General features: G+C 45.3%; 2 protein-coding genes across 2 annotated transcripts; one reads left to right on the top strand and one right to left on the bottom strand.

Annotated features, from left to right (window-relative positions):
* On the top strand, positions 740-7,407 carry EGR2 (early growth response 2). The gene is made up of 3 exons (XM_018042609.1): positions 740-987; positions 3,492-3,600; positions 4,920-7,407. Exons 1-3 carry the CDS (start codon positions 889-891, stop codon positions 6,167-6,169), a joined length of 1,458 nt encoding a protein of 485 aa, XP_017898098.1. The 5' UTR covers positions 740-888; the 3' UTR covers positions 6,170-7,407.
* Positions 9,398-14,390, bottom strand: ADO (2-aminoethanethiol dioxygenase). The gene has a single exon (XM_013975589.2). It carries the CDS (start codon positions 14,169-14,171, stop codon positions 13,359-13,361), a length of 813 nt encoding a protein of 270 aa, XP_013831043.1. The 5' UTR covers positions 14,172-14,390; the 3' UTR covers positions 9,398-13,358.

Raw genomic sequence — 26,136 nt, forward strand, 5'->3', positions numbered from 1 at the left:
GCTTGGACACCACCACTTATCAGCTGTGCTACTTAGGCAAGTTACTTCAGCTTTCCGAATTTATTACCCATCCTCAGGATGGCTGCCTTGAGATGAGTATGCCTGGATTTTATTCCATTATTACTCTTAAAGGGGGCTGAGGGAGGCAGAGGGAGAGAGAGGAAGAGAAGGACAGAGGGAGAGAGGGAGGGAGGGAGAGAGAGAATCTACTGACCCGTTTCCAGCGGAGGTTCAGGGAAGGCCTCCCAGGACTGGCCCCAGGCACCTTTCCCCGGAGCCTGCAAAGCCTCCTTGCCGCTGTTGTTTGCCCCTGCCCCCAACCCACCCCTGGCGCAAGGCTGGCTTGACGTGGCGCAGCTCATAAGGAGGTATGAGTTGTTGGAAAACTGCGAATAATTCCAGTGTCGGTCACTCCCATTTACTCTAACGAGCTTCTCTGACGGGCCGGGCAAGCCCGCCTCTCCTCGTTGGGGTCCCATCCCCCATCTGACCCCCACTCAGCCTCCTCCTTCGGGAAGGGTAGCCGCTGAAGACTGCGCGGCTCACCCCTTCCCGGGCAGCCCCCGGCCTGCGTTCTGCCCTCTGCGCCCAACTCGCCCGGCACTCGCACTCGGACGTTCAGGAGCTCCCCCACGGGGCGGCGCGCGGTGGCCGCCCGCGGGGTTGGCAGCGGCGCCCACCGCGGGGCGGCCCCGGTGACTCGCCCGCCTGCCCGCCCACGTGCGTGGAGAGGAACGAAGCGCAACCAGTCGCGGCGCCCGCGCTTGCCGCCGGTGGGTGCCTCACCTCGGAGGCCGGCGGGGGCCGTAACCCGAGCCCCGCTGCCACGACCCATATTTGCATAATTCGGTCCCCCCCCCCCCAACTCTTTCGGACTCAGGGCTGGAGATGCGAGTCGGGCTCCCCTCCGAGGCGTCGTCTTGCCGGTGGTCAGCGCGGGGGCCGGAGGACTGGCCGGAGCGCAGGCGGAGCGGGCTGGCGCACGTGGTAAGAGTGCAGCTTTCTCTTATTCTTCTTTATAAAGAAACGGGAACTTTTCACGTTTTTGCCGAGGGTGTGGGTACTTCCAACGGTGCTAATCTTGCCGCGACTTCTTGCCTTTCCCCTTTTATTTTTAATCGCCAATTGGAAAAGTGCGCGCAGCGCCAGCAAGAAACTTTCCCAAAATTTCTCCGGTGTTTTAAGTCAGGAAGATGGCCGGCCAATTACGAGGCGGGCAGAGGGAGAAGCGGAGCGCGAGAAGAGGAGCTGAGGCCCCTCACCGCCGCCCCGGGGCCCTGACCGCCGCGCGCGCAGGGCCGGGCGGGAGCTGGTTCGCCGCGGCAGGTGAGCGGCGGGAGAGCCGCCTGCAGCGCCGCGCTGCCTCCACGGCGTGGCGCCGTGGCTCTCGGTAGCCCGCGCCCCCACGAGGCTGGGGCTGTCCTGGCTGGCCGCGGGCTAGGGCAGGGCCGGACCCTAGAGGCAGTCCCGCGCACTGTCCCAGGCCTCGGCTGCTTTGGGGGCGGGAAAGGGGTGGCAGGCGGCCGCTCTCCAGGTTTGAGCAATTGAGACCAGCCCCCTACGAGGCCCCGGCCAGGCTCGGAGCGCTCCCAAGGCGGGCCAGGGCGCGCCGGGACATAGGAGAGGTCAGAACAACCGACCAGAGTCTGGACCTCTGAAAAGTTTAAAAATTGTTTTGAGAACTAAGTATAAAGGTTCTTGTCGGGGCCAGTTTTTTTGTTTTGTTTTTTAACTCTCAAAGGTAAAAGTGTGTACGGTGATGGCGACTCGAAACTGGCGTTAGCGTCACCGTTTGCTATCACTCTGGACCATGCTGGGCTCTCCGAGGTGGCTCTTGGCCAGGGAAAGGAAGAATATTCCTCTTAGTGTGTGTGTTTTGGAGTAAGGCTCGGGTGCGGACAGAGCGCCCCTCCGGAGGGTTTTGGGGGTGGGGGACTGCGGTGGCGGTCGGTCCAGGCAGTGTGAAGGTGAGGATGGGTGTTTTCGCAGAGCACCCTGTCGAGCAAACGCAGGCGCCCGCTCTTGCCGACCAGTCACTCTGTTGGAGAGGCGGATGCACGGGCGCGCTGTCAACAGGGAGGTGTGTAGCGTAAGGTGTGCGAGTGGGTGTGTGAAGAAGGCGGCGGGGGCTGGAGTGTGTGTAGCGGAAGTGGAGCGCGTGTGAGTGTAAGAGTGTGTGTGCGTGTGGCGGGGCAGGGTGAGTGTCCAAACCTCCATCTGGACGCCCCCACACAGCCGACCGCCCAGACGCGCCGGGAAGGGCGCCCGCTAAGCGCAGCAGCTGAAGGGGGGCGGGGAGCGCGCGGGCAGAGGAAGGGGGGTGTCTCCGGCTGAGGATTTCTCTCGAAGCTCCCCGCAGTTATCTGCTCCTCTGAGGGTCTACTCCCCCCCACCAAGGTGCCCAAAATACTTAAACAAACAAACAACCCCAAACCTGTTCCGTTTTCGCTCCTGTATAAATAGAACAGACTTTCCAAAAAAGCAATACCGCATTCACTCTTATCACCAGCCACTTCTTTCCACCAAGTAATTCAGAAAAAAGCAGTCAGCTTCCGTGAATGCATGCAGCTTTTTTTTTTTTTTTTTCTTTTCTGCCTCCTTTTGCTTGCGGTTTTGAGCTGCCAAGAAAGTGAGTAGGGGTTTGACTGTAGTGTCTCGGCTCCGTTCGGTTTCTTTCCGAAGTTTAATTTTCCGGAATGGCTCCCAAACAAGGGCTGGGGAGGCGGAGCTGCCGGCACCGGATCTTCGCCTTTTTTGGAAAGTCCCGGAGAACCGGAATTCCTCCCCGCCCCGGAGGCCTCGCCGCAGCCGGGACCCGATCGCTCTCCCACAGTGGCCCAAGCCGGACCGGTGGCGCGGCCCATCCCTGCCGGGCTCTGAGCCCTGGACCCGGGCTGCGGCTCGGGCCGCCTGCCCCAGACCCCTGCGGGCTGCAAGCTGGGAGTCGCGAGCCCGGAGGAGCCCGCGCAGCCGAGCCCCTATGCAAATAGGCCATGTGACGGCAAAAGCCGCCAGGCCCAGCCCTGTTCCTCAGTCCATATATGGGCAGTGACGTCACGGGCAGTGAGGACCTGCCCATAAATACTTAGAGCAACACTTTCCGTCTAACCGAGAGAGCAGCAATTGATTAATAGCTCGGCGAGGGGACACACTGACTGTTATAATAACACTACACCAGCGACTCCTGGCTTCCCAGCCGGAACCCAGGCGAGAGTCAGTGGCAAATAGCCATCTTTCTTCTTAAAAAACCAGCAACTTGTTTGCTAGTTTTGGATCTGTTATTATTTTTTTTTTTGAGGGGGGTATTTGCTTTTAAGTGTGGAGGGCACAAGGAGATACCAACCTAGGCTCAGTCCAATCCCTCTCCAAAACGGCTTCTCTGACACTCAGGGTAGCGAGGGAGTTGGGTCTCCAGGTTGTGCGAGGAGCAAATGATGACCGCCAAGGCCGTAGACAAAATCCCAGTAACTCTCAGTGGTTTTGTGCACCAGCTGTCTGACAACATCTACCCGGTGGAGGACCTCGCCCCCACGTCGGTGACCATTTTCCCCAATGCCGAACTAGGAGGCCCCTTTGACCAGATGAACGGAGTGGCCGGAGGTAAGCCGCGTGCCCCCTTCGCGAACCGGGCTCACGCCGCTCGGAGGTGGTGGGTGGGTTTTCGTGCGTGTGCGGGACTTGGAGGAGAGGTGGAAGGTGTTGATTGAACTGGATTTGAAGAATAGAAGGGGGTGCAGGAGGAAAGCGGGAACGGGGACCCGGGCGTTGGAGCTGAGCGCGCGGGCAGATGCACCAGGTTGCCAGCGAACCGGCGTGCGTGCGCCGCGGCGCGCCCAGCCCCGGGCGGGCTTAGGCATAAGAGTAGGAGGTGGTGCCCCACCAGGCTTCGGGCTTATGGGAGCCTTAATGCCGGCGGCACCCCAGCCTCCCCAATCCCGGGGTAGGGGCAAAGTGGTGGGGAAGTTCGGGGCTCTGGCGGAAAGCTGAGCGTCTGCAGAGCGGAGCGGCGGAGATGCCCGAGGAAGCGTCCGCCGCTTCCTCCTCGGTAGAGGAGACCCGGGGAAAATCTCGGAGCGCGCTCCTCCTGCGGTCTGAAGGAGCGCCCCCACCTGCGCGCTGCCAGCGAAGTTGAGGGGGTTGGCCCGGCGGGGAGGAGGAGATGGAGGGCGGGCAACGGCGGGAAGCGGCCCCGTGGCTGCCGAGGGAGGCCGGTAGGGCGCCGGCGCCGCGAGTTTCCTTGGCGGTGGCAAGTGGTCTCCCGAAGCCCGCGCACCTTCCCCGAAGCCCTGCCACTGCCGTTGCGCTGAGGCGAGGCCGCGCAGGTGTGGGACAAGGCTGAAAAGATTGGGAAAGGAAACCTATTTAGACTCCTTCCATGGCAGAGCCCGATTCCCTCCAGCAGCGGGAGAGGGAGGGAAGGAAGGAACCTGGGGTGGGGAGCAGCTGGGAAATCATTGACCCCCTTCTTTGGCTCACCTCTCAGGCTGACACCTTCGCTGCACTGGCTGGGGTCAGTCTCCTGGGTAGTGCCTGCCCTAGCTGTGGGACCTCAGGCAAAGGAGAGAGAGAACTTCCAGGCAGATGGGGAATTTTTAATACTGCTGCTGCTATTATTGGGTGTTTTCATTGGGGACTGGAGCCACAGATGGCTGTATGTGGTGGGGGTGGGGGCGGGGGTAGCTTATCCTGCTTTCCTGGAGGTAGTTTGAATCCTAGACTGTGGCTGGCTTCCACCGTAGGATCCTGGGCTAGCCTCTTCTTACTGTCTTTGGGCCACAATTTCCCCACCTGTTGAATTCTGCCCCGGCTTACAGTGCTGGAGTCCTTGGGGTGGGACTCATGTGAGACCAGAAGGGTGAGAAGGGATTCTTGGCTGCATTCTCAATGCTCCACCTCCATTCTTCTTTTCCCCTCCCCAGATGGCATGATCAACATTGACATGACTGGAGAGAAGAGGTCCTTGGATCTTCCATATCCCAGCAGCTTTGCTCCGGTCTCAGCACCCCGAAACCAGACCTTCACTTACATGGGCAAGTTCTCCATTGACCCCCAGTACCCTGGTGCCGGCTGCTACCCAGAAGGTATCATCAACATTGTGAGTGCAGGCATCCTGCAGGGGGTCACCTCCCCAGCTTCCACCACAGCCTCCTCCAGCGTCACCTCTGCCTCTCCCAACCCACTGGCCACTGGACCCTTGGGTGTGTGCACCATGTCCCAGACCCAGCCTGACCTGGACCACCTCTACACTCCGCCGCCGCCTCCTCCTTATGCGGGCTGTGGAGGAGACCTCTACCAGGACCCCTCTGCGTTCCTATCAGCAGCCACCACCTCCACCTCCTCCTCTCTGGCCTACCCACCACCTCCTTCCTATCCGTCCCCCAAGCCAGCCACGGACCCAAGTCTCTTCCCCATGATCCCAGACTATCCTGGATTTTTCCCCTCACAGTGCCAGAGAGACCTACACGGTACAGCTGGCCCAGACCGCAAGCCCTTTCCCTGTCCCCTGGACTCCCTGCGAGTACCCCCTCCACTCACTCCGCTCTCCACCATCCGCAACTTTACCCTTGGAGGGCCCAGTGCTGGGGCCACAGGGCCAGGGGCAGGCGGAGGCAGCGAGGGACCCAGGCTACCTGGCACTGGCTCGGCAGCGGCTGCCGCAGCCGCCTACAACCCACACCATCTGCCACTGCGGCCCATTCTGAGGCCTCGAAAGTACCCCAACAGGCCGAGCAAGACCCCAGTGCACGAGAGGCCCTACCCGTGCCCAGCAGAAGGCTGTGACCGGCGCTTCTCCCGCTCGGACGAGCTAACCAGGCACATCCGGATCCACACAGGGCACAAGCCCTTCCAGTGTCGGATCTGCATGCGCAACTTCAGCCGCAGCGACCACCTCACTACCCACATCCGCACCCACACTGGCGAGAAGCCCTTTGCCTGTGATTACTGCGGCCGCAAGTTTGCCCGCAGTGATGAGAGGAAGCGCCACACCAAGATCCACCTGAGACAGAAGGAGCGCAAGAGCAGTGCCCCATCCTCGGCGGTGCCGGCTGCCTCCAGCGCCTCTTGCAGCGGGGGCGCGCAGGCCGGGGGGACCCTGTGCAGCAGCAACAGCAGCACTATTGCTGGAGGGTCCCTCGGCCCTTGCTCGTCTCGGACCCGGACGCCCTGAGATGAGACTCACGTTGACACACCAGCTCTGAGGCCCCGGAGGCCCTTCGTCCATTGGAGCTGCACGACAAACACTACCACCCATTCCTGCCCGCCCTCCATTTCATTGGGCAAAGGGCCTTGAAGGAGCCTAGCACTGCCCCCACCCCGCCCCCTCCTTTCCGCTTAGAAGCGGGTCTTAGCCTGCTTCTAAAACTTAGCCCACCTTAGTCTGTCTTAGGTGAGTTGACTGTCACCCCAAATTAATGGGGAGGCTCAGAAGGGAGTTGGGTGGAGGGGCCTCTGACCTAGAGGGCTGAGGCCTGACCCTACTTTAAAGGGTTGTTTGACTAGGTTTGATGCCCCTCTCTTACTTTGACTGGTTAGTTTTTTGACTCTGGATGTCAGAACTGATTTGAGACTTTTTCTACAGTAGTTTGGGAGATGCTGATCTCTTCAGATGGGGACAGCAAAAAGGCAGAAGCAAAGCTGATGTGCACTTTAATGGCCTGGGACTGATGTGGGGGATGCTGTACAGTGGGCGAAGCATGGCCTTTACGCTGCATTCTGTTGCCCTAGAAGTGAATCAAAGCTTATCTAGTCATCTCAACCCTTTAAGCAATATGTATTATAAACTTAGAGAACAGAAGTGCAATGTGATGGGAGGGATATAGCAATACCTGCTCCTTTTTGAGTGGTTTGAGAAACGTAAAGACTATTTTTTCAGTGTATATCCATTCAGATTTTGTGTATTTTTGATGTGCACTGTTCTCCAAGTTCTGAACCTTTGGGAAAAGAAAAAGTAAAACATTTATCTCTTGCAGTGAGTCAGAGGTTAACTTATTTAAAGGGGGATGTACATATATTCTCTGAAACTAGGATGCATGCAATTGTGTTGGACGTGTCCTTGGTGCCTTGTGTGATGTAGACAGTGTTACAGGGTCTGCATGTAAATGGGTTGCCTTACTGTGGAGAAAAAAATCACTCCCTGGGTTTAGTATGGCTGTATATTTCTGCCTATTAATATTTGGATTTTTTTTAGAAAGTATATTTTTGTATGCTCTGTTTTGTGACTTAAAAGTGTTACCTTTGTAGTCAAATTGCAGATAGGAATGTAAATAATGTTACTGGAGCTGACTTGTTTGGTTATTAGCTCTTAATAGTTGTGGAAATATAAATGATTTATTCTAACACAAAACCACTAACTGAAGTTCAGATAATGAATGGTTGATGACTATAGTGTAAATAAATACTTTTCAACAATATTTTTGCTGCAGAAATTATTTATGCAAGATTTATTGGGTGTGACTTCAACAGTACCCAGTGGGTTTTAGTACTTTGACCAGCCCATGATCTCCAAGTTTTCTTTGCTAGTCTCCACATCGGCCCTCTTGCTGCAAAGCAATCTCCATTCATAATCAAACACGAGCATTCGCTGGCATTCGGGGATTTCCCCCGTGCATTAGTGTAAAAGTGGGGAGGCGTTGTTTTGACTCATTGTTCCGTCCTCTGTAACAGCCTATAGCTTCTCTCTGCTCCTGAGTGGGCTCCGGAAAATAAATACTTACAAACAAGTGCCCACTCGGAGACTACACATTTGCAACTGCTTTCAGAACCCTGACCAGAGCCTGGAACTCAGACGAGATGTGGCTTTGTGGAAAGTGTGGTGGCGTGGTCAAGCTGGAAATGACTTTCAGGTTCCAGGATTAGTCTCATGACCACAGAAAACTTTTTGAAAAGCGCTATCGCCTCTTCTGATCAAAAATGCACTCAGACACTGCTGATGACAGTATTAATGGGTTACCAAAGGAATTACCCCAGGACTCATTTCTCTCCAGACGTCTCCCCGATTACACCCATTTTGAAGGATCATTCTCTGCCATAGGTCTGGTGGGTCTAGAGACAAATACCCAGCTTTTTAGTTGATGTACAGGTGTACACCAGCCTTAAAATCTCAAGACAATCTGAATCAAATAGGAAAATATGGCCCTTCGTTGGATAATGCTTTGCAGAACAATACTCTAGGGGTCATTTTAGTACAAGCCTTTTGTAGTGATTTTAAAGTATAAATTAACTGAAACCCCCTCCCCCCGACAATATCTATCTATAATACGATACAGATTGTCTTTATCTTTTTTACTTTATAACTGGACCTGAATAATATTTAACTTCACTCACTGCCTCTGGATCCTTACACAAGTGTAACACATTGGAGTGCCCACTGTCTAGATACATCATCTGAAAACTGTGTCGTCTGTTACTAAGACATGGCTGAAAATAGATGGCTTGTATTTTAGAACAGCACACAGTGGCTGCTACTCAGGGAAACTCTTTTTTGGCCCTTGACAGCACAGCAGCACTAGAATTTGAAATCTGATTTGTGGGGATAAGTAACCCTTATTTCTTCCCTGTCCTTATTTCAAAGATGCACAATACCTCTCATAACTACTAAATGGAACTTTCTAAACTCCAGTGTCAGATCATTCTAAGTGACTGGTGTCATCCCATTAGATTATTTCCTAGTTTGTTGGCATAGTATCATCCTTGCTTGGCCAATTTTGTTAAAGAAGTTTTGTATATATAACAATGCCATTTTGATAATTGTTTTTAATACTCTCCTACTAAAACATCATTAAAAAATAAACCTAAATGAAAATGAAATGTTAGTTGCTCAGTCTGACGGGACTCTTTGCCATTGCATAGACTGTAGCCTGCCACGCTCCTGTCCATGGGATTCTCAAGGCAACAATACTGGAGTGGGGTGTCATTCCAGGGGACTTTTCTGACCCAGGGATCAAATCCAGGTCTCCCACGTTGCAGGCAGATTCTTTATAACCTGAGCCACCAGGGAAGCCATAAATACATCTAAGTTCTATGTGATTTGTAACTGTCTTGCCAAATTTTAATTTTAGAGCACCTTCAATCAAGACAAGGTAAACAATCATTTACAAAGCAACAGACCAAACTCTTTTTTTAATAAGATGAAAGACATTTTGATAGTTAAATTGATTACATAGTCACTTTTGCCTTGATATAGGTTTGGTGACCTGGCATTTACCATACCATAAGGAATATACCTTGGTGTTTTTTCAGAGCCAACTTTCTGGGTTTTACTCCTTGATTTCAACATGTTAGGTCAATCTTTAATCATATTTTACTCTGCTTGAAACATTCAGGATACTTTTCACAGGTGTCTCATTTTTTTTACTCTGCCCAAGAAATAAAGCATATAAAGCTAATACATCTGCTCTCTTTTAGTCAATATGCTTTATTAAATAATATTATAGATGTTTCAGCTGTTACTGGGACTTCTTATTAAAAATAAATGTCCAGAGACTAATTCCTTAAAGATTATAATGCAGTTGAGATGGTTCAGTACACATTAAAAATAGGTATACTAATTTTAGGTTAGGTTTCCAACTATTTGTAAACCAGGCTATTTAATTTCAATATCCTAACTGCTAATGAAACTAAGGCAAATTGTTTGGTATATATTAAAAATGGTTGTAGTGATATTTTAACATTTCAATACAACTTTGGGGGTGGTGGTAGGAAGGAAAGGTCACTGTCCCCTCCCCACAGGTGCCTACAATGCTGCCAATCCAAAGTAGTGAAACAAGTTTTACAGAAAAAGCAAAGCAAAGAAAATATTTAAGTCCAAAGATTCTTTCCTCCAAGAATGAAAGTTGTTTTTCTTTTCTGCACTAGCTTATTTTCCTTAGGTTAAATATAAAAGCAGTATTTTTGGTGCAGCAAATAGTATGGTTGCATGTTAGATAATTTCAGATGTGTTTTCAATCAGGCTGTTTCAAAGATTACACACAGGGAAATAAACTATTCAGTTTATATTATTACTTGGACTTTAGAATCTCCAGAAGACCCCCAGTTTTTTACTGCAACATAATCTTACCATACAGACTGTGAACCTTTTACAGTAATTCAAATACAGACATTATAGCAAGTAATATTTTCCTTCTCCATTTTGCAATAATCAAATAAGGTTACTTCTAAACAATTTCAAAATGCCTTTATTTTCCATAAGTACAGATTTTAATCTAGAAATATAAATATCCCTGGATCAGAAGATTCATTATCTATATGGGGCTTAACAAATGATTTCCTTCTTTGACACTCATTGTACTGTAAGAATCAATGGTCAGCTTCTGTGTGTGATGGGAAGTTCTGAATTCAGAACAGGAGAGTTACAAGAGTGGCCCTGCCTTCAGGTTAGAGTTGAATAGTAATGGGCAGAGTCCTGAATTAAAGACACACTATTGCTTCTTCGGTGAGCAGAACTAGAGCACAAGATTCTACTATTTGGAATAGATCAGTGATGAGAATCCTCCTGAGATGCCTAGACTAATGCACCTACAAGGGGACAATGCAGAAGGAATAAAAGGTGTCAGTTTTGGGAAAAGGTAAAGGCTGTTAGTGTTGAAAGGTCAGATAACCCACTCCTGTTGACCAACACACATTACTTTAAAAAACGGTTCATCATTTTCACTGGTAAACAGCAGTTAGTGTAAATTCCATCCATGCAATTCAGACTTAATAAAAAAAAAAACAATTTCCATAAAGTAGTAGGCAGATATATAATACTCTAAATTGATATAACCAGAGAATTAAAAAGCTTTAGAAGTATTAGACAAACTTTCATCAATGAGAGGCAGTTATTGCATTTGTTATTCAACAGAAAAGTTAAATGATTAGTATCATTGTGCTCATTAGTCTTTGTAGGAGAAGACAACTTTTTTCCACAGCTGTTACCCATACATATTATAGGAATATAAGGAAGCACAACAGCAGCACATGATCATATCTAAGAGTTTATGCAGAAAGGTGCAAGGCTTTTCTGCATATTTTGTCTTTGTGTTGAGGATATTCTTTCCTCAATGGCTCACTAAAACAAGCTAATTTTGTTTTCACCATTAATTTACTCAGAATCTATTAGTGAACCAAAGTTCCACTGTTCTTACTGAACTAAATTAGATATATATTGCTGTTTTGGCCTGCGATAATTTCAGCTACTCTTTTGAAAAGCACCTTGGTCTTTTCATTCAACTTGCTTGTATGTGAAAAATTTTCATAATGAAGTCTGGAAAAACAATTCCTCCTTTATTACTGTCTTATTGCCAGAATGAGTCTGTAGGTTAGTTTAATGTACTCCAGGTTGTATTATAACTTAAATATCATCCATCATCAACAATTGTTATAAGTTGGTCAACTTTTTGCTACAATGTAATTCAAAACAGGTAGGTATGTAATTGATAATAATACACATTCATCACTGTTATGAAAAAAAAAACCCTTGTGAACAATTTTAAAGGAAGTCATCATTTGCATATCTAGAACTTAATTTCAAACAAAACAGCATGAAGAAGTGCTTCAAACTCCCCCTAAGGTATAATAAATCACACCAGAATGGGACACTGTCATAAAACAACTTAGCAACCTGGAAGAAATGCATTATGCCTCTGTGAGGTTTTACAGCACAGTGGCACATCATATTGAGTACCATCTTTTTTGTTTTTTAAGAAAAATCATGAAGAATTTGCTTTTCCATTCTAAGTTTGGGAACAAACCTTCCTTCACTTTGGGCCTCTGTAACTCAGTGTGCAAAGAGGCAAAGGCACATACTGCTTCCCTATAGGGTCATCACTTTTCACCAATAGCAAATCCCTCTTTATTACAGAATTATTATTATTACAGAACTCAATTACTACCTGGGTAAGTCAATCAAGAGGGCTTAGACAACAGCTGGGCAAATTTTAATGTGTTTATTTCTACAGTTTGTTTTTATTAAAAGTTTTGTGAAAAAAGGATTCCTATAAATAGTAAAAAGGGGGGAAACAGGAGTGTTCCTTGGCCTGAAGCAAACGGTGTCAATACATTTGTAAACAAGGTAAAGCTGCTCAGCCTATTAAAAGGACAAAGATAAAACTAGTCACAGATAGCACAACTGTTCAAGAGGTTCGGAGTGGGAAGTGTTTTGTCCCAAGTTTGGGTGCCCTAAAGTGGCTAGCAGTATAGTTAGTTCTCTAGCCCTGGTCATCTGTGCCTCTCTTCCTGCAGAAAACCCACCCCAGATGAAGCAAGCACTGAGGGGGGCTGTCCTAAGAACACTGCCACCAACAACACAGCTGGAACCACCAGCCCCTCAAACATTAGAGCTCCTAAGAGAATCTGAAACAGTCATCAACATTTTGCTCTACTTTTGCAGGAAAATACTGGAAGTAAATAGGGGCACATAGAATTCAACAGCTGGCTACCAGTGTTTTACAGTCAGTTGTTTGGAAGCATACTGATTCAGCTCTGGTTAGAAAATGTAGAATTACTTTATTACTTCCTAAAGTACACTAAGACATAAAAGTCACTTCAGGATAATAGTTTCTGCATTGAAGGTGAACCTGCAGTAAAAACATCTGCTCAACTCTAGATCTGGAGACTCAGTGGGGGAAGCCCTAAGTGATCATTTGTCACTGAGATACACAGGTGTTTGAATTGCTTAGTTTTCGCTGCCAGCGTAACCGAGATATGGTTACTGGGCAAGGGTAGGAAAGAAAAGAAATTTTGTCCTCTACATGCATAGTTAGTTTGTGTAATCCCTCAAATCTGAAAAGATGGATTTAATTTTCACAAAACTTAATTAGGCCGGACAGCTCACTTTAAATAGTAGCTCAACTTTTTAAACCTGGCTTTTACCAATGACTTGAACTAAAAACTATTCAAACCACTAGGTCATGCAAAGTCAATAAGTTAGAACTATAACAATAAGCAGTAAAAGGACATAAGGACACAAGTGGAAAACAAACCCTATTTACCCAGAGGGGGGCGGAGAAAACCACTTTGTATATTTTGAACAGGATGGGAACAGAGGAAACAAAATTTTCATTATGGCTTTAAGATGGAAGCACTTCAGATAAGTCCCCTGCTCCCTCCCCCTCCCCCCACTCCAAACCCCAGTGGCAGTGACAGAGCCAGGAAACAACCTAGCTTCCCCGCCTACTCCGCCCCCAAAACCGTGCCCGGTGGTTGCAATCCAGTCGCCCGCGCTTCCCAAGACTCCCGAGAAAGCGGCTACTGCCCATTCCAGTAGATCCAACACCCAGGCCGGGGGAAGGAAGAAAGCCCTTGTGATGGGGTCGCGGCCAGCCAAGCCTAGATCTGAGTAGGGCAAGTGTTCGGCCCACCGCTTTAGGGCGCCGGCGGCTTCAAGGGAAGACCTTGGGACCTGGATAAGGCTCCCCCTCGCACCAGAAGTCATCGGCCTGCGGGGTCTCCAGGAGCCACACTTCTCGGGGCAGGTCACAGGCCGAGCCGGAGGCCTCCTTGGCCCTGACAGGCTCCAGCACTCGGTAATAGTGGCAGTCCCGGCCGTCGTCGGGGTCGTAGGGCGGGGCCAGGATGTCCAGAAAGGCGGCGGGCCCGTCCACAGCGTCGATCTGGTGCAGGTTGTCCCGGTGCGGCGTGAGGAAGCACGGGCCGCTGGCCTCCGTGTACTCTGCCCTAGAGCGCAGCACGCCCGGCTGTACCGCGTCCCGCTCCCGGGGCTGCAGAGGCGGCTCGAACTGCTGCTCTGGTGGCGGGGCCCGCGGCCGCTGCCCGCTGCCCACCTCTACCTTGTCCATGCAGCTGATGCGCACGGTCCCATAGAGCACCTTGAGGATGCCGTGCATGCCCGGGTGGTCGTGCAGCGGGATGGAGGTGCCGCTCTTGAGCAGGAACACGCCGAGGCTGAAGCCGTCGGTCTCGCAGATGTGCATATAGGTGACGGGCGGCAGGTTGGGCCGCAGCGGCTGCAGCGTGGCCTTACGCGGAGAGATGTTCAGGTCCTCCGCGCGGACCTGGGTCAGCAGGCTCTTCAGCTTGCTCAGGTTCTCCGGGAAGCCTTGCGGTATCGGCGCCTCCGGGCCTGGCGCCTCGCCGAAGTCGGAAGAGCTGCGGCCGCCCCCGCTGCCCCGGAAGGTGAGGCACGCCTGGCGGGCGATCCGTTGGATCAGGGAGGCCATGTTGTCTCGGGGCATGCCCTGCAGTTCCTCTGCGTGTCGAGGCCGCCCCCCTCCGCCCCCAGCTTTCCTCCGCCCCTTGCGGTCGCCGGTGGCCGCCACGGCTGCCCGCAGCCCGGAGCGAGGCTGGAGGCCCCGCAACTACCGGTCAGTCGGGCGCGCGGCACTACAGCCGCCAACCTCAGCAGCCACGCGCCGGCAACCGCCGGGCGTGCCTGCCTCGCGCCCCCTTTGAGCGCGCACGCGCACGGCCCACAACCCGCACTCACGCTCTGGGAGCAGGCACCGGCCGCGCGGACGGTGGCGGGCTTTGCCTTACACCAGCAGCTCCATTCATGCGGCCCGCACCTACGATGGTGATCAGGCGTTCCAGGCGCCCTGCAGAGCATGCTGGGACTTGTGGTCCGGTATTCCGCATGCGCTCTGAGAGAGCTCCCTTTGTCATCTGGAAAAGGGAAGGATTAGATTTGTGGGTCATAAATCGACCTGCATTATGATTCCAAGGTGTTTGCTTCTTAGAAGAAAGGCGAATTGGGGCACAAGAGAAACAGCCAATAAACTACAACTCCCAGCATTCCTCGGCATGTTGGGGTGACGCACTTCCGTCGTCCGGCTTGTGGTGTAGTGCAGGCTACTGGCCGTCACCGGAACCGGGCAAGAGGGTCGTTAACCTTCTGGCGCCACTCCGGCCTAGTACGCCCTCCAAGGTCGTTTTCCTGTGGCCTTAGCCCTGGGAAGGAGGCTGTTGAGTTAACTTTACCTCTTTGTGGCCGCACAGGCAGCAGTGTCTGCTGGACCGCGCTTTCGTAATTTTCTGTTTCTGAGGAGATGAGAGGGTCACCACAGTTACTGCCCACAGCTGTCCCCAGCTGTTGTTTGGATCAGGGTCTGATGACGCTGCTCTTCTGCTTACAGAGCACAGTAGTGGTTTTTTTTTTTTTTTTGCTGGAGCTTCAGAGGACATTTGGTCACTGATTCTGTATACTAACTGTTATCAAACCCGAGTTTGCATAAGAAACACCTGGTTAGGGGAGAAGGGGAGTTATTACAGAGTTCTGGTCTTCGTCCGGAGATTGGTTCACGAGATGATTCTAAGGCATCCTATGAGAAACTGTTGTGAGAGAATCAGGCAAGCTCTTGATTTTAACCTTACCCCGAGTTTAAAGTCCTTTTGGATTTCCGAAGCTAAACATGGGATTCTTACTCATTTTGTAATTGGAGTGGTTTAGTAAATTCTCCCTAATTAAAAAAGGCATGTAACCTATCTAATGTAACCCTATCTACTGAGCACTCAGTATATGCCAGGCGTTGTGTTAGGAGCATTATGTAATGAATATACTGATCCTCACAGCAGCTCTTAAGAGGTAGGCATTATTATTATTATTGCATATGAGAGAATAAGTTGCAAGTGAATTATTGCCAGGGCCTAAGCAGCACTGCAGAAGTAAGTACAGTTTTATCAAAACCAGCTGTTTGAGTTGGTGTTGAAAGCATTAAATGCAGGATTAGGATATTGTTTTTCCAGCCTACTGTGCTACTTACAAGTTGTCTGTCTTTAGCAGACTTCACCCTTTTATGTCCTCAATATAGTCCCTTGTAGAATCTGGAATCAGAGTAATAGACATTCTGAATTCTCCTTACTCATCAGAAAACATTGAGAAGATTTACAAAAGTAAAGATTTGGGGGTCAAACCCCAATTCAGAAGAACTGCTGTGAAGCCCAGAATTTTTATTTTTAAGATGCTCCTTAAGTGATTCTTAGTTATCAGCCCAATTTGAGAACCACTGATTTGTAAATAGTGAATCAGTTCTTAATATTTAGTGATTTTGATTGAAGATAGTGATTGTTTTAGAAAGCAATTTTAAGGTTTATTTGTTTTCGGGGTTGCCATGTCATTGTTACTTATATCTGGTCATGTACAGTGGTCCTTTGGAAGAACACAAACCACTGTGCACTGGGGCTGCTCAGTTGTGTCCGACTCTGAGACCTCATGTACTGTAGCCCATCAGGCTCCTCTGTCCATGGGATTTTCCAGGCAAGAATACTGGAATGAGTTGCCATTTCCTCCTCCAGGGGAATCTTCCTGTGGATCAAACCTGTGTCTTCTGTGTCTCCTGAGTTGCAGGCAGAGTCTTTAGCGCTTGAGCCATCAGAGAATCCCTGTCATTGTTAAGGTACTTAAATATACTGTCAAAATTCATCATGTAATGAAATTCCATGCCGTCTTTTTGTAAAGTGAGGAACATTTAAGAGAAAAATGCTCTCTATCCATTTAAAAATCTAAAATAAAGATTTTATTTATTGATTGATTTTATTTCTGCTGCTGCTGCTGCTAAGTCACTGCTGCTAAGTCGCTCCAGTCGTGTCCGACTCTGTGCAACCCCATAGACAGCAGCCCACCAGGCTCCCCAGTCCCTGGGATTCTCCAGGCAAGAACAATGGAGTGGGTTGCCATTTCCCTCTCCAATGCAGGACAGTGAAAAGTGAAAGTGAAGTCGCTCAGTCGTGTCCGACTCTTCGAGACCCCATGGACTGCAGCCCACCAGGCTCCTCCGTCCATGGGAGTTTCCAGGCAAGAGTACTGGAGTGGGTTGCCACTAGGTGTAGACTCCATGGGCTTCCCAGGTGGCACTATCCCTGGGTGTGATCCCTGGGTGGGGAAGATCCCCTGGAGGAAGGCATGGCAACCCACTCCAGTATTCTTGTCTGGAGAATCCTGTGGATAGAGGAGCCTCATGGGCTATGGTCCATAGGATTGCCAAGAAGCAAACACAACTGAAGTGACTTGTACAACACAACCCATGACTCCGTAGATCACAGACTTTAGTAACATAGAGGTATATTTGATTTCCAAATCTGTTACTTCTTAGTAGTTGTCTGTACTTATTTAGCTGAAGCTCATCTATAAAATGGAATATTAAGATACATATGTAAAACGCTGATGATAGCATTTAGAGCATAGTAACTCTATTATAGTAGTAGCTATTATAATTTGAAAGTTGCTAAAAATGGTAAAGACCAATGAATTTAAGTAATATTCAGCGAATATTAAAATGGAATTTGGTTGTCTTGAGAATTAGCTTCAAGGTAGAGATTTGAAAAAAGATTATTGAGGCTTCCCTGATGCCCAGTGGCTAAGACTCCACACTCCCAACACAGGGGATCCGAGTTTGATCCCTGCTCAGGGCGCTAGATCCCACATGCTGCAACTGAGAGTTTGTATGCCGCAGCTAATACCCAGTGCAGGCGAATAAACTAATTTTTAAAAATTTTTCTTTAGAAAAAGATGATGTTTACTGGTTAACCATTCACCTGGTAATACCATTCCTCAGGTCCTTGCTGTTTATTGTTTGGCCAAAGAGTTCAAAGTTTCCTAAGACAGGATCACCTGGAGGTATTTGTTGAATGTACAGATTCTCAGATCAGCTCAAAATCTGCATCTGAACCTTTTATACGTTAAAGTTTTTAAGAACTGCTAAGTGTCCTTAAGGCATATGGTACTTTTTTTTTAAGGCCATATACAGGCTACTTTTCATAATTCCTTTTTGAAACTGTCTTTAAGGACTGCTCTAATAGATGGGCTCTATCCTAAGTGCTTCTCCCCTTAAGAAGCATTTTATTTGGCCTTCTGCCCCACTGTCAGTAGCATAAGCTGACTGAGTTTCTATTACCATTAACGTCCTTCTTTTTATGCTCCTTGTTCTATTTTCCTTTGTGTTGCAGTATAGATGAATGAAGAAAAAAGTGAAGACCGAAAGACATTCAGAAAAGAGAGCAGACAAAAGAGAAGTGATAGTGAACAAGTGCTAGAAATACAAGACAGAAACGAGATTTGGGAAAAATTTGGGATAGATGGAATCTATCATTTGATAAATAGTGAGTACTTATTGGGTACCAGCATTGTTCTAGACTTTGGGGATTTGACAAGGAATATCTGAATTCTCTATAAGGAATTTACCTACAAGTATGTGTGTGTGTATCTTGGGTATGGAGGTTGTTACATAATACAAATAAATGAGCAACTTGATTTCAGACAGATGAGTTTATGAAGACAAACAAGGTGGCAGTATGATACATTTGTTTGTGTATGTGTGTGTGTTGTGTGTTATTGGGTTGTCAGAAGTGACCATAAGAGTATTAAGGAGTACTGCTCCTGAGTATTAAGGAATCAGCCTTGGAAAAATCTGGTTATCAGAGCATTCCAAGACTAATAAAAAATAGCCCTAAAGGATATTAAACAGAGTATTGGAGACTGTGACTTTGACCAGGTGGAAACGAGCTTTGTGAATTGGAAATAAATGAAGGCTGGTGGGGTTAGACTATATGATGACATTCAGAGTCAATGGGGAGAGATGAAGTTGGGGAGGCAAGCAAGGACCATATTACACAAGCCTCCTAGGCCCTTCTTAGGGGGTTATAGGGAGTTGAGGGCCATGGTAGTAAGTTGATTTTATTAAAAGTGTAGTGAGAAGCTTTCAGAGTGCATTGGGTAGGAGAATTACTTGATCTGTTCTATTCTCTCTGAAAAAGAGATTGATGGTAGGTGGAATGTAACAGTATAGAAACCCCAATTGACGGCAGTAATCTAGAGAAAAGAAAATTAGTGTAAAGATTAGGAATCTACTTTGGAGGTGGAGCTGACGGGTTGCTGATGAGCTGTTGCTTTGGCAATCTCTTTCTTAAAGTATATTCTCTCCACATACTCTTTTTCATGAGTTGACAGCTACGTGGTGGTAGGTAAGGTTGATAAAGCTTAAATCTCACATCCAGCCCACATCTAACTATTAAATTTAGGAATGAAGGAAGCACACAAAAGCATGAGTAAAGCTGGTTTTTTTTTTAACAGTTGCTTAATTAATCATGAAGCAAGAAGAATTGGAAGAACCCCCAGCATACAGACACAGACAGACAGACAGACAGACAGACACACACACACACACACACACACACACACACACACACGCACAGCATCTTAGTTCTACTTGCTTAGTTATACCATCTCTTCGTTTTTTGGGAACTCGGCTAGTATTTTAATCTTTTATCCTTCTTTCTCTGGCCCGCTTCTTTATGAGGACTCATTTTACTTAATTCACAGATACATCACCTTCTGACTTTTTCTCAAATCATTTTTCAGAAATTTTGTCCATCTCTTTATTGTACTCAGACCCAGTCAAAAGAGTACTAAAATACCTACATTCTCAAATGCTCGTGAGTTCCTAGCTTACATTAGTTCATTTTTTCTTTTTAAGTGGGTACGAAGATTTCCTTTTTTTCCCAGTAGTTCTTGCCAGCTTACTTTTATATCTGTCTTTTAATTTAGTACAGAACATGGTAAATAAATTGATAAAAATTTCTATTTTTGAACTCAATTATATTTGAAGTATTTGGGGTTTCTAGTATAGCTTTCAGTTTTTAAGAAATTTAGCATATATTTTTCATCCATTATCATGAATGAATGTCAAGTTGTAAGAAAAAATAAATCATTGTGAAGGCAGAAGAACTGGTTCTCGGCATGGCAAACATATGTATTCTTTTTCATCTCATTTATCTAAAATTATAGCAGCATAAGTCTCTTAACTCTGTCCATCTCCACTAAGCTCTTATAAAGTAACTCTGCTTCATTCTACTCTGATTTAACGTTGTGTGGTTATCTGAAATCAGATCACTTTGGTGTATGGCTCTTTATTTAAATATGCTAAGCCCAGAAATTTGTAGTGTTCAGGTCACACTTTAGGTGTTCACATTGCACTAAAAAATTATAGAGGTTGTGATGTGTGATGTAACTTTGTTTTCTAACCATATGATTCTACACACTGATGTATGTAGGGTTGGGATGGAGAAGGATTTAAACTGATTTCTTTTTCTCTTCTTTGCCATTCAGGCAATGGGAGGCAAGGGAGAAAGAAATTCAAAATTGGGAGCATGCGGAGGGAGGTTGAGGAGGAAGGAAAAAACAGATGTGTCTTTTGGAAGTCAATAATGGAATGTTTTTGCTACATTCAGTCTGAAGCACTGCCAAAGGCTAAAGAATAATGGATTGGTAGCCTGTCCCTTCTCCAGGGGATCTTCCCAACCCAGGAATCAAACGAGGGTCTCCTGCATTGCAGGCAGATTCTTTATCAACTGAGCTATCAGGGAAGCCCTTGCTAAAGGCCAGGTATCACCTGTTTTTGGAGGTGACTTAAGATGATGACAGCCACCTTACCAATTTAATATTAGGAAGGTTTTCCTCTTCTCCCTTAAGTAGTTCAATTATTGTAAGACCCAAAATAGTTCTGAACTATAAATTAAACCTAAGTACCCTTTACCTCTCTTAATTAATTTTTCCCCCAATTTTATGCTTCTTGTTTTTCTTTGCCTTTAAGAAGACATCAGCTATCTCCACCTCCTCCGCTTCCCCATCTGTCCTTTTCCTTTTGGCTGAAAGAAAGATTTTTTTAAACTTTATATTTATTTTAATTAATGGATTTGAATCTCAAGTAGTGAAACAGTTGATGTTCATCTCCAAAAGGCAGTGAAAGGGAAAATCATCCCCTTTAACTTGGCAGAAAAGAAGTTAAACTGTATGTTCGTTCATTGCTGGTGCCTACCTGAAAAATGACTGTGAAAGGGGCAGAGGAGTGCTCCAGAGTTGTGTGTTCTTGCAGGAACAGATGCTATAGCCCAGAACCAGGGAGAGTGAGGATGGAAAAACTCTTCTAATGAAGTTGTGCTTTCCTGGGAAATGACTTTCTCAATTAGTCATTATTGCTTAATGACTTATGATCCATTGATTTAGGATCACATACCACAGGGAAAAAATATCAAGATGCAATTCAGCTGCTTGGATTAGCTCTGATTAATAAAATCTACCATAAGTTTATCATCTTTTCAGTTTGGCAATGTAAACAATAAGTTTTTTTTTTTTTTTTTTTAATGTACTCCCTCGAGTGTTCACCTGAGAATACCTCCTGGGACATTTGACTGACTTTATATAGGGACACTATCTATATGTGTTGCTTTGGAGGAGTAAAATGCTACTAATCAAAGCCTTTTGAAAATAAGCAAACAAACCAAAAATCTTATCCAATTAGATGGACAGCATTTAGAAAAAGCCTGAGAAATGACAGTATTATTTGAAAGTGGAAAGCAGGAATCAAGGAAGAAAGAAAATAGACTCACAGGATACCAGTTTTACTTCTGGTTCTAGCAACCCAGTGGGTGACTGTGGGTAAGTCATTCCACTTCTTGGAACCTTAGTTCCCTTATTTATAAAATGAATAATTTAGATGATTTACTACCCTTCTTCCAGCTTAAAAAAACCTATAAATTTAAAATATTATATGAAATTAAATAATATAATTTCATCCTGTGAAATACTGCAGAACATTGCAAAAGACACATTCAAAAATGTATTTTTAAAAACAGCATGTGAAGAGAACCTTCAGTAGCTTGTATACAGTGATATCTGATTTCTCCTTTGTGTCTCTGTTGTCTTTCTAAAGGAGATTATCTTGAAATTTCCTGAGTATAAATTATTGAATAAAATGAGCATGAGCTCTTATTTAACATTATTGTTATTGTTAAGCTTCAAGAATTTTTTAAGGAAAACTTTTTTTTTTCATTCTAAGCATAAATTATGCAACAAGAGTGCCATGTATTGCTATTGGGAAAAGCAAAACAGGCCTTGAGTTAACTACTCATTTCAACAGGACCTGCTGAGGTAATTGACAACTAACATCATAGCTCTAGAAATTCCTGTAAGGCAGCAGAGCTTTAGTTTAATTAGGTAATTAGCCCTGGTCAGCCTATAATGAATGCACAAGCAATTAGCAATGAATTTGGGCTGCTAAAACCTATTTTTCTTTTTTTGTGTTCTTTTGCTTTCATTAACAACTCTAGCTACTGAACAATTTATATCTTCTCACTAACAATCAACGTTATCATCAAACTCTTTGCAAGCCATAAAGCAGTGAGACCTGAGGTTGGTTGTAGAACATTAAATGAATATGTTAAGTAATGCCATTTATTTGCCTACCCATACTGCTGTTAAATTATGTTAAACAAATAGAACTTTTAAAAGAAGTGCACACTCCTTGATTTTGATGATTGCTTTATTTGTCAAACTCAAGCAACTAGTAAGAGATGTACCTCGATTTGGAGTTCTTTCTCAGTGACTTTCAGCAAACTGGAATAAAAGGAAACAGTTCCCTAAATCTACCAAAAGCAAGACCCTCAAAAAACAACTTTTTTTTTCTTTTGTGGCTTGAAGAGTCTTATGTTTGGAAGGGCTTGAGATAGAATTCAGTAAATGAAAGCCCTCACTTGGCTATCTTTTCCTGTTTCGGGACAGTTTTTAGTCTCGTGGATGACAGAAGGAATCATTATGGTTTTCCTCACATTCCTCCACTGTAAGTCTTTCCAATCCAAAATGGCAGAAAGGAAAAGGAAGAGAGGGGAGTGACAAAGGGAGGAGAGGAAGCTTTCATCATTGAAGTTTTGGATTGACTAATTCTTTGTGGGAGAGCAAAGTTACCAAAGAGGTGGAGGTCATGTTCCTAAGACTTAATGTTACTAAGTTTTAATGTCAAGAAGGCATTTGTGTTGCTCTAGTTCTGGACATGTGAACTGAAATACTACATTATATTTCAATCAGAAATGGGTTTTGAAAAATGGACATTTTAAGTTTCTATGGGAAGATTGTATATCTACAAAGAGATTTAATTTGCCCTATCAGTAATTAGTCTGATCCCATTAGAATTTACAGAGTCTGTAATATACAAAGTGTTCTTACAAAGATGCTGTTCTGTTTGTTAATAATCTAGTAATATTTGGGGAAAATAAACCCAATGTTAGGAAATTAGCTAGCCAGGAAATTAGGAAATTAGCTAGTTTAGGAATTAATTGAAGGAATATATTGCTTACTATTTAAGCAGAATTAGGAATGTATAAACAGAATTTTTCTTCTGATTAGAATATGAACATTGGCTTATAATTTCTTATCTTGAGGCATCCCATCTGGCTGGTCTTAGAAATATTTTTTTCCCCAGCAATAACTAGCAATTAAATTTTCAGAAATGCCAATTTTAATCAAAACTCTCATTTCCAAAATAGAAAAACTTTTTGTGAACTATATAAAGCCTCTTCGTTTTATTCAATTGACTGTTTTGAAAAAGTAATTTAAATAATTCAGAGCCAGAATTAAGATGTTCCAGAAATGCTTAGAAAAATAGTGCAAATCCTCCAATTATGGTCATTTTTACTCTTGCCATGGGCACAGTAATTTCACTAGTATTAATGTTTTTACCATTCAAATATCAACTTTAACAGTTAGCTCATGTGAAAGCAGGGTTTCTGTTTCTGCATCATTGATGTTTTGGATTGATAATTCTTTGTGGGGGCTGTTCTGTGCGTTGTACAATGCTTAGCAATATCCCTGGCCTCTACCTTCTAGATAACAGTAGCACCAGTTGCTCTCTACCTCACCCCACTGTGATAGCCATAAATATTTTCAGCTGCCACCTACCTCACCTCACTGTGATAATCAGAAATATTTTGTTGAGGGGCAGAATTGCCCTTAGTTGATAATAGTATAGAATAAGACTGACAGTTTCTTTCTTTAAGTATTCCAGTGTTGAAAAAATTAAGTGTGTTGAATTTGGATGTCTAGATAATCTTTAGTCAGTGAAGTCTTAATAGAGATAGAAAAATGAATCAGACCCCTGCTGACCTGCAGTTTGGAGTGGTTTGAGGGGGCACTGAAATAACACTCCTGCTCACAAATGCCATTTGAGTTTCCCTAATGACAGAGGATGAGATGGCTGGATAGCATCACCGACTCGATGCACATGAGTTTGAGTAAACTCTGGGAGTTGGTGATGGACAGGGAGGCCTGGCATGCTGTGATTCATGGGGTCACAAAGAGTCGGATAGGACTGAGTGACTGAACTGAACTGAACTGAACGGTTTGCTAGTGCTTCCCTTGTGGCTCAGCTGGTAAGGAGTCCGCCTGCCATGCAGGAGACCTGGGTTGGATCCATGGGTTGGGAAGATCCCCTGGAGAAGGGAAAGGCTACACACTCCAGTATTCTGGCCTAGAGAATTCCACGGACTGTATAGTCCATGGGATTGCAAAGAGTCGGACACGACTGGGTGACTTTCACTTTCACTTTCAATGGCTTGCTATAGGATTGGAAGTTTGCATTTTTAGAAATTTATTCTTTCCATCAAGATGCAAATATTCGAAAGAGGAGAATCTCTTTACACTAAAATTGAAAGTTTAGTTTTCAGCTAAATACTAGCATGTTGTTAAATGTATACCTACTTTTTTAACTTATGGCAAGATCTTTCAGGAAGAGGACCCAGAAGAAAACTACCTTGAGAATTGAGAGTTGGTGGGTGAATGGGAAGCAAACACCATGTGTGGGAAAAGGAGTGATTAAAGGGAGATGGAAAACACTAAAAAAAGATTCTCTAGACCACATTTTTAGTGGGTCAGTCTGAGTTGCTCTTGCCATGTTTCAGTGTTTGTTTTTTTCCTGCTACTCCCTGTATCTTTAGATTCCATTCTTTTTCTTTTTTTTTTAGAAGCAGGGACTAATAGTTGGTTGCTTTGTTTTGTTTTTAATTTTAGTGTGCATTCTTTGCCACTCTGTGTTGGTAATCCCAAGTTGATTTTTAATTTTTAAAAAGTAATGAGTAAGAGACCATAGCAAAAATCAACAAAGCCAAAAGCTGGTTCTTTGAAAGGATAAATAAAATTGACAAACCATTAGCCAGACTCATCAAGAAGCAAAGAGAGAAAAATCAAATCAATAAAATTAGAAATGAAAATGGAGAGATCACAACAGACAACACAGAAATACAAAGGATCATAAGAGACTACTATCAGCAGTTGTATGCCAATAAAATGGACAACGTGGAAGAAATGGACAAATTCTTAGAAAAGTACAATTTTCCAAAACTGAACCAGGAAGAAATAGAAAATCTTAACAGACCCATCACAAGCACGGAAGTTGAAACTGTAATCAGAAATCTTCCAGCAAACAAAAGCCCAGGCCCAGAAGGCTTCACAGCTGAATTCTACCAAAAATTTCTAGAAGAGCTAATACCTATCCTACTCAAACTCTTCCAGAAAATTGCAGAGGAAGGTAAACTTCCCAACTCATTCTATGAGGCCTCCATCACCCTAATACCAAAACCTGACAAAGATACTACAAAAAAAGAAAACTACAGGCCAATATCACTGATGAACATAGATGCAAAAATCCTCAACAAAATTCTGGCAATCAGAATCCAACAACACATTAAAAAGATCATACACCATGACCAAGCAGGCTTTATCCCAGGGATGCAAGGATTCTTCAATATCTGCAAATCAATCAATGTAATTCACCACATAAACAAATTGAAAAATAAAAACCATATGATTATCTCAATAGATGCAGAGAAGGCCTTTGACAAAATTCAACATCCATTTATGATAAAAACCCTCCAGAAAGCAGGAATAGAAGGAACACACCTCAACATAATAAAAGCTATATATGACAAACCCACAGCAAACATTATCCTCAATGGTGAAAAATTGAAAGCATTTCCCCTAAAGTCAGGAACAAGACAAGGGTGCCCACTTTCACCCATACTATTCAACATAGTTCTGGAAGTTTTGGCCACAGCAATCAGAGCAGAAAAAGAAATAAAAGGAATCCAAATTGGAAAAGAAGAAGTAAAACTCTCACTGTTTGCAGATGACATGATCCTCTACATAGAATACCCTAAAGACTCCACCAGAAAATTACTAGAGCTAATCAATGAATATAGTAAAGTTGCAGGATATAAAATCAACACACAGAAATCCCTTGCATTCCTATACACTAATAATGAGAAAGTAGAAAAAGAAATCAAGGAAACAATTCCATTCACCATTGCAACAAAAAGAATAAAATACTTAGGAATATATCTACCTAAAGAAACTAAAGACCTACATATAGAAAATTATAAAAC

Source organism: Capra hircus, chromosome 28 (genome assembly GCF_001704415.2).
Source record: "Capra hircus breed San Clemente chromosome 28, ASM170441v1, whole genome shotgun sequence".
In the NCBI taxonomy this organism is placed as follows: Eukaryota; Metazoa; Chordata; class Mammalia; order Artiodactyla; family Bovidae; genus Capra; species Capra hircus.

What these genes read in the sequence shown, in the direction of transcription:
- EGR2 (XM_018042609.1), top strand. Translation starts at nt 889, where the DNA reads ATGCGAGTCGGGCTCCCCTCCGAGGCGTCGTCTTGCCGGTGGTCAGCG. An exon ending in GGAGCGGGCTGGCGCACGTG is followed by an intron (nt 988 to 3,491) that starts GTAAGAGTGCAG and finishes TTTGTGCACCAG; the next exon opens with CTGTCTGACAACATCTACCC. An exon ending in GATGAACGGAGTGGCCGGAG is followed by an intron (nt 3,601 to 4,919) that starts GTAAGCCGCGTG and finishes TCCCCTCCCCAG; the next exon opens with ATGGCATGATCAACATTGAC.
- ADO (XM_013975589.2), bottom strand. Translation starts at nt 14,171, where the DNA reads ATGCCCCGAGACAACATGGCCTCCCTGATCCAACGGATCGCCCGCCAG.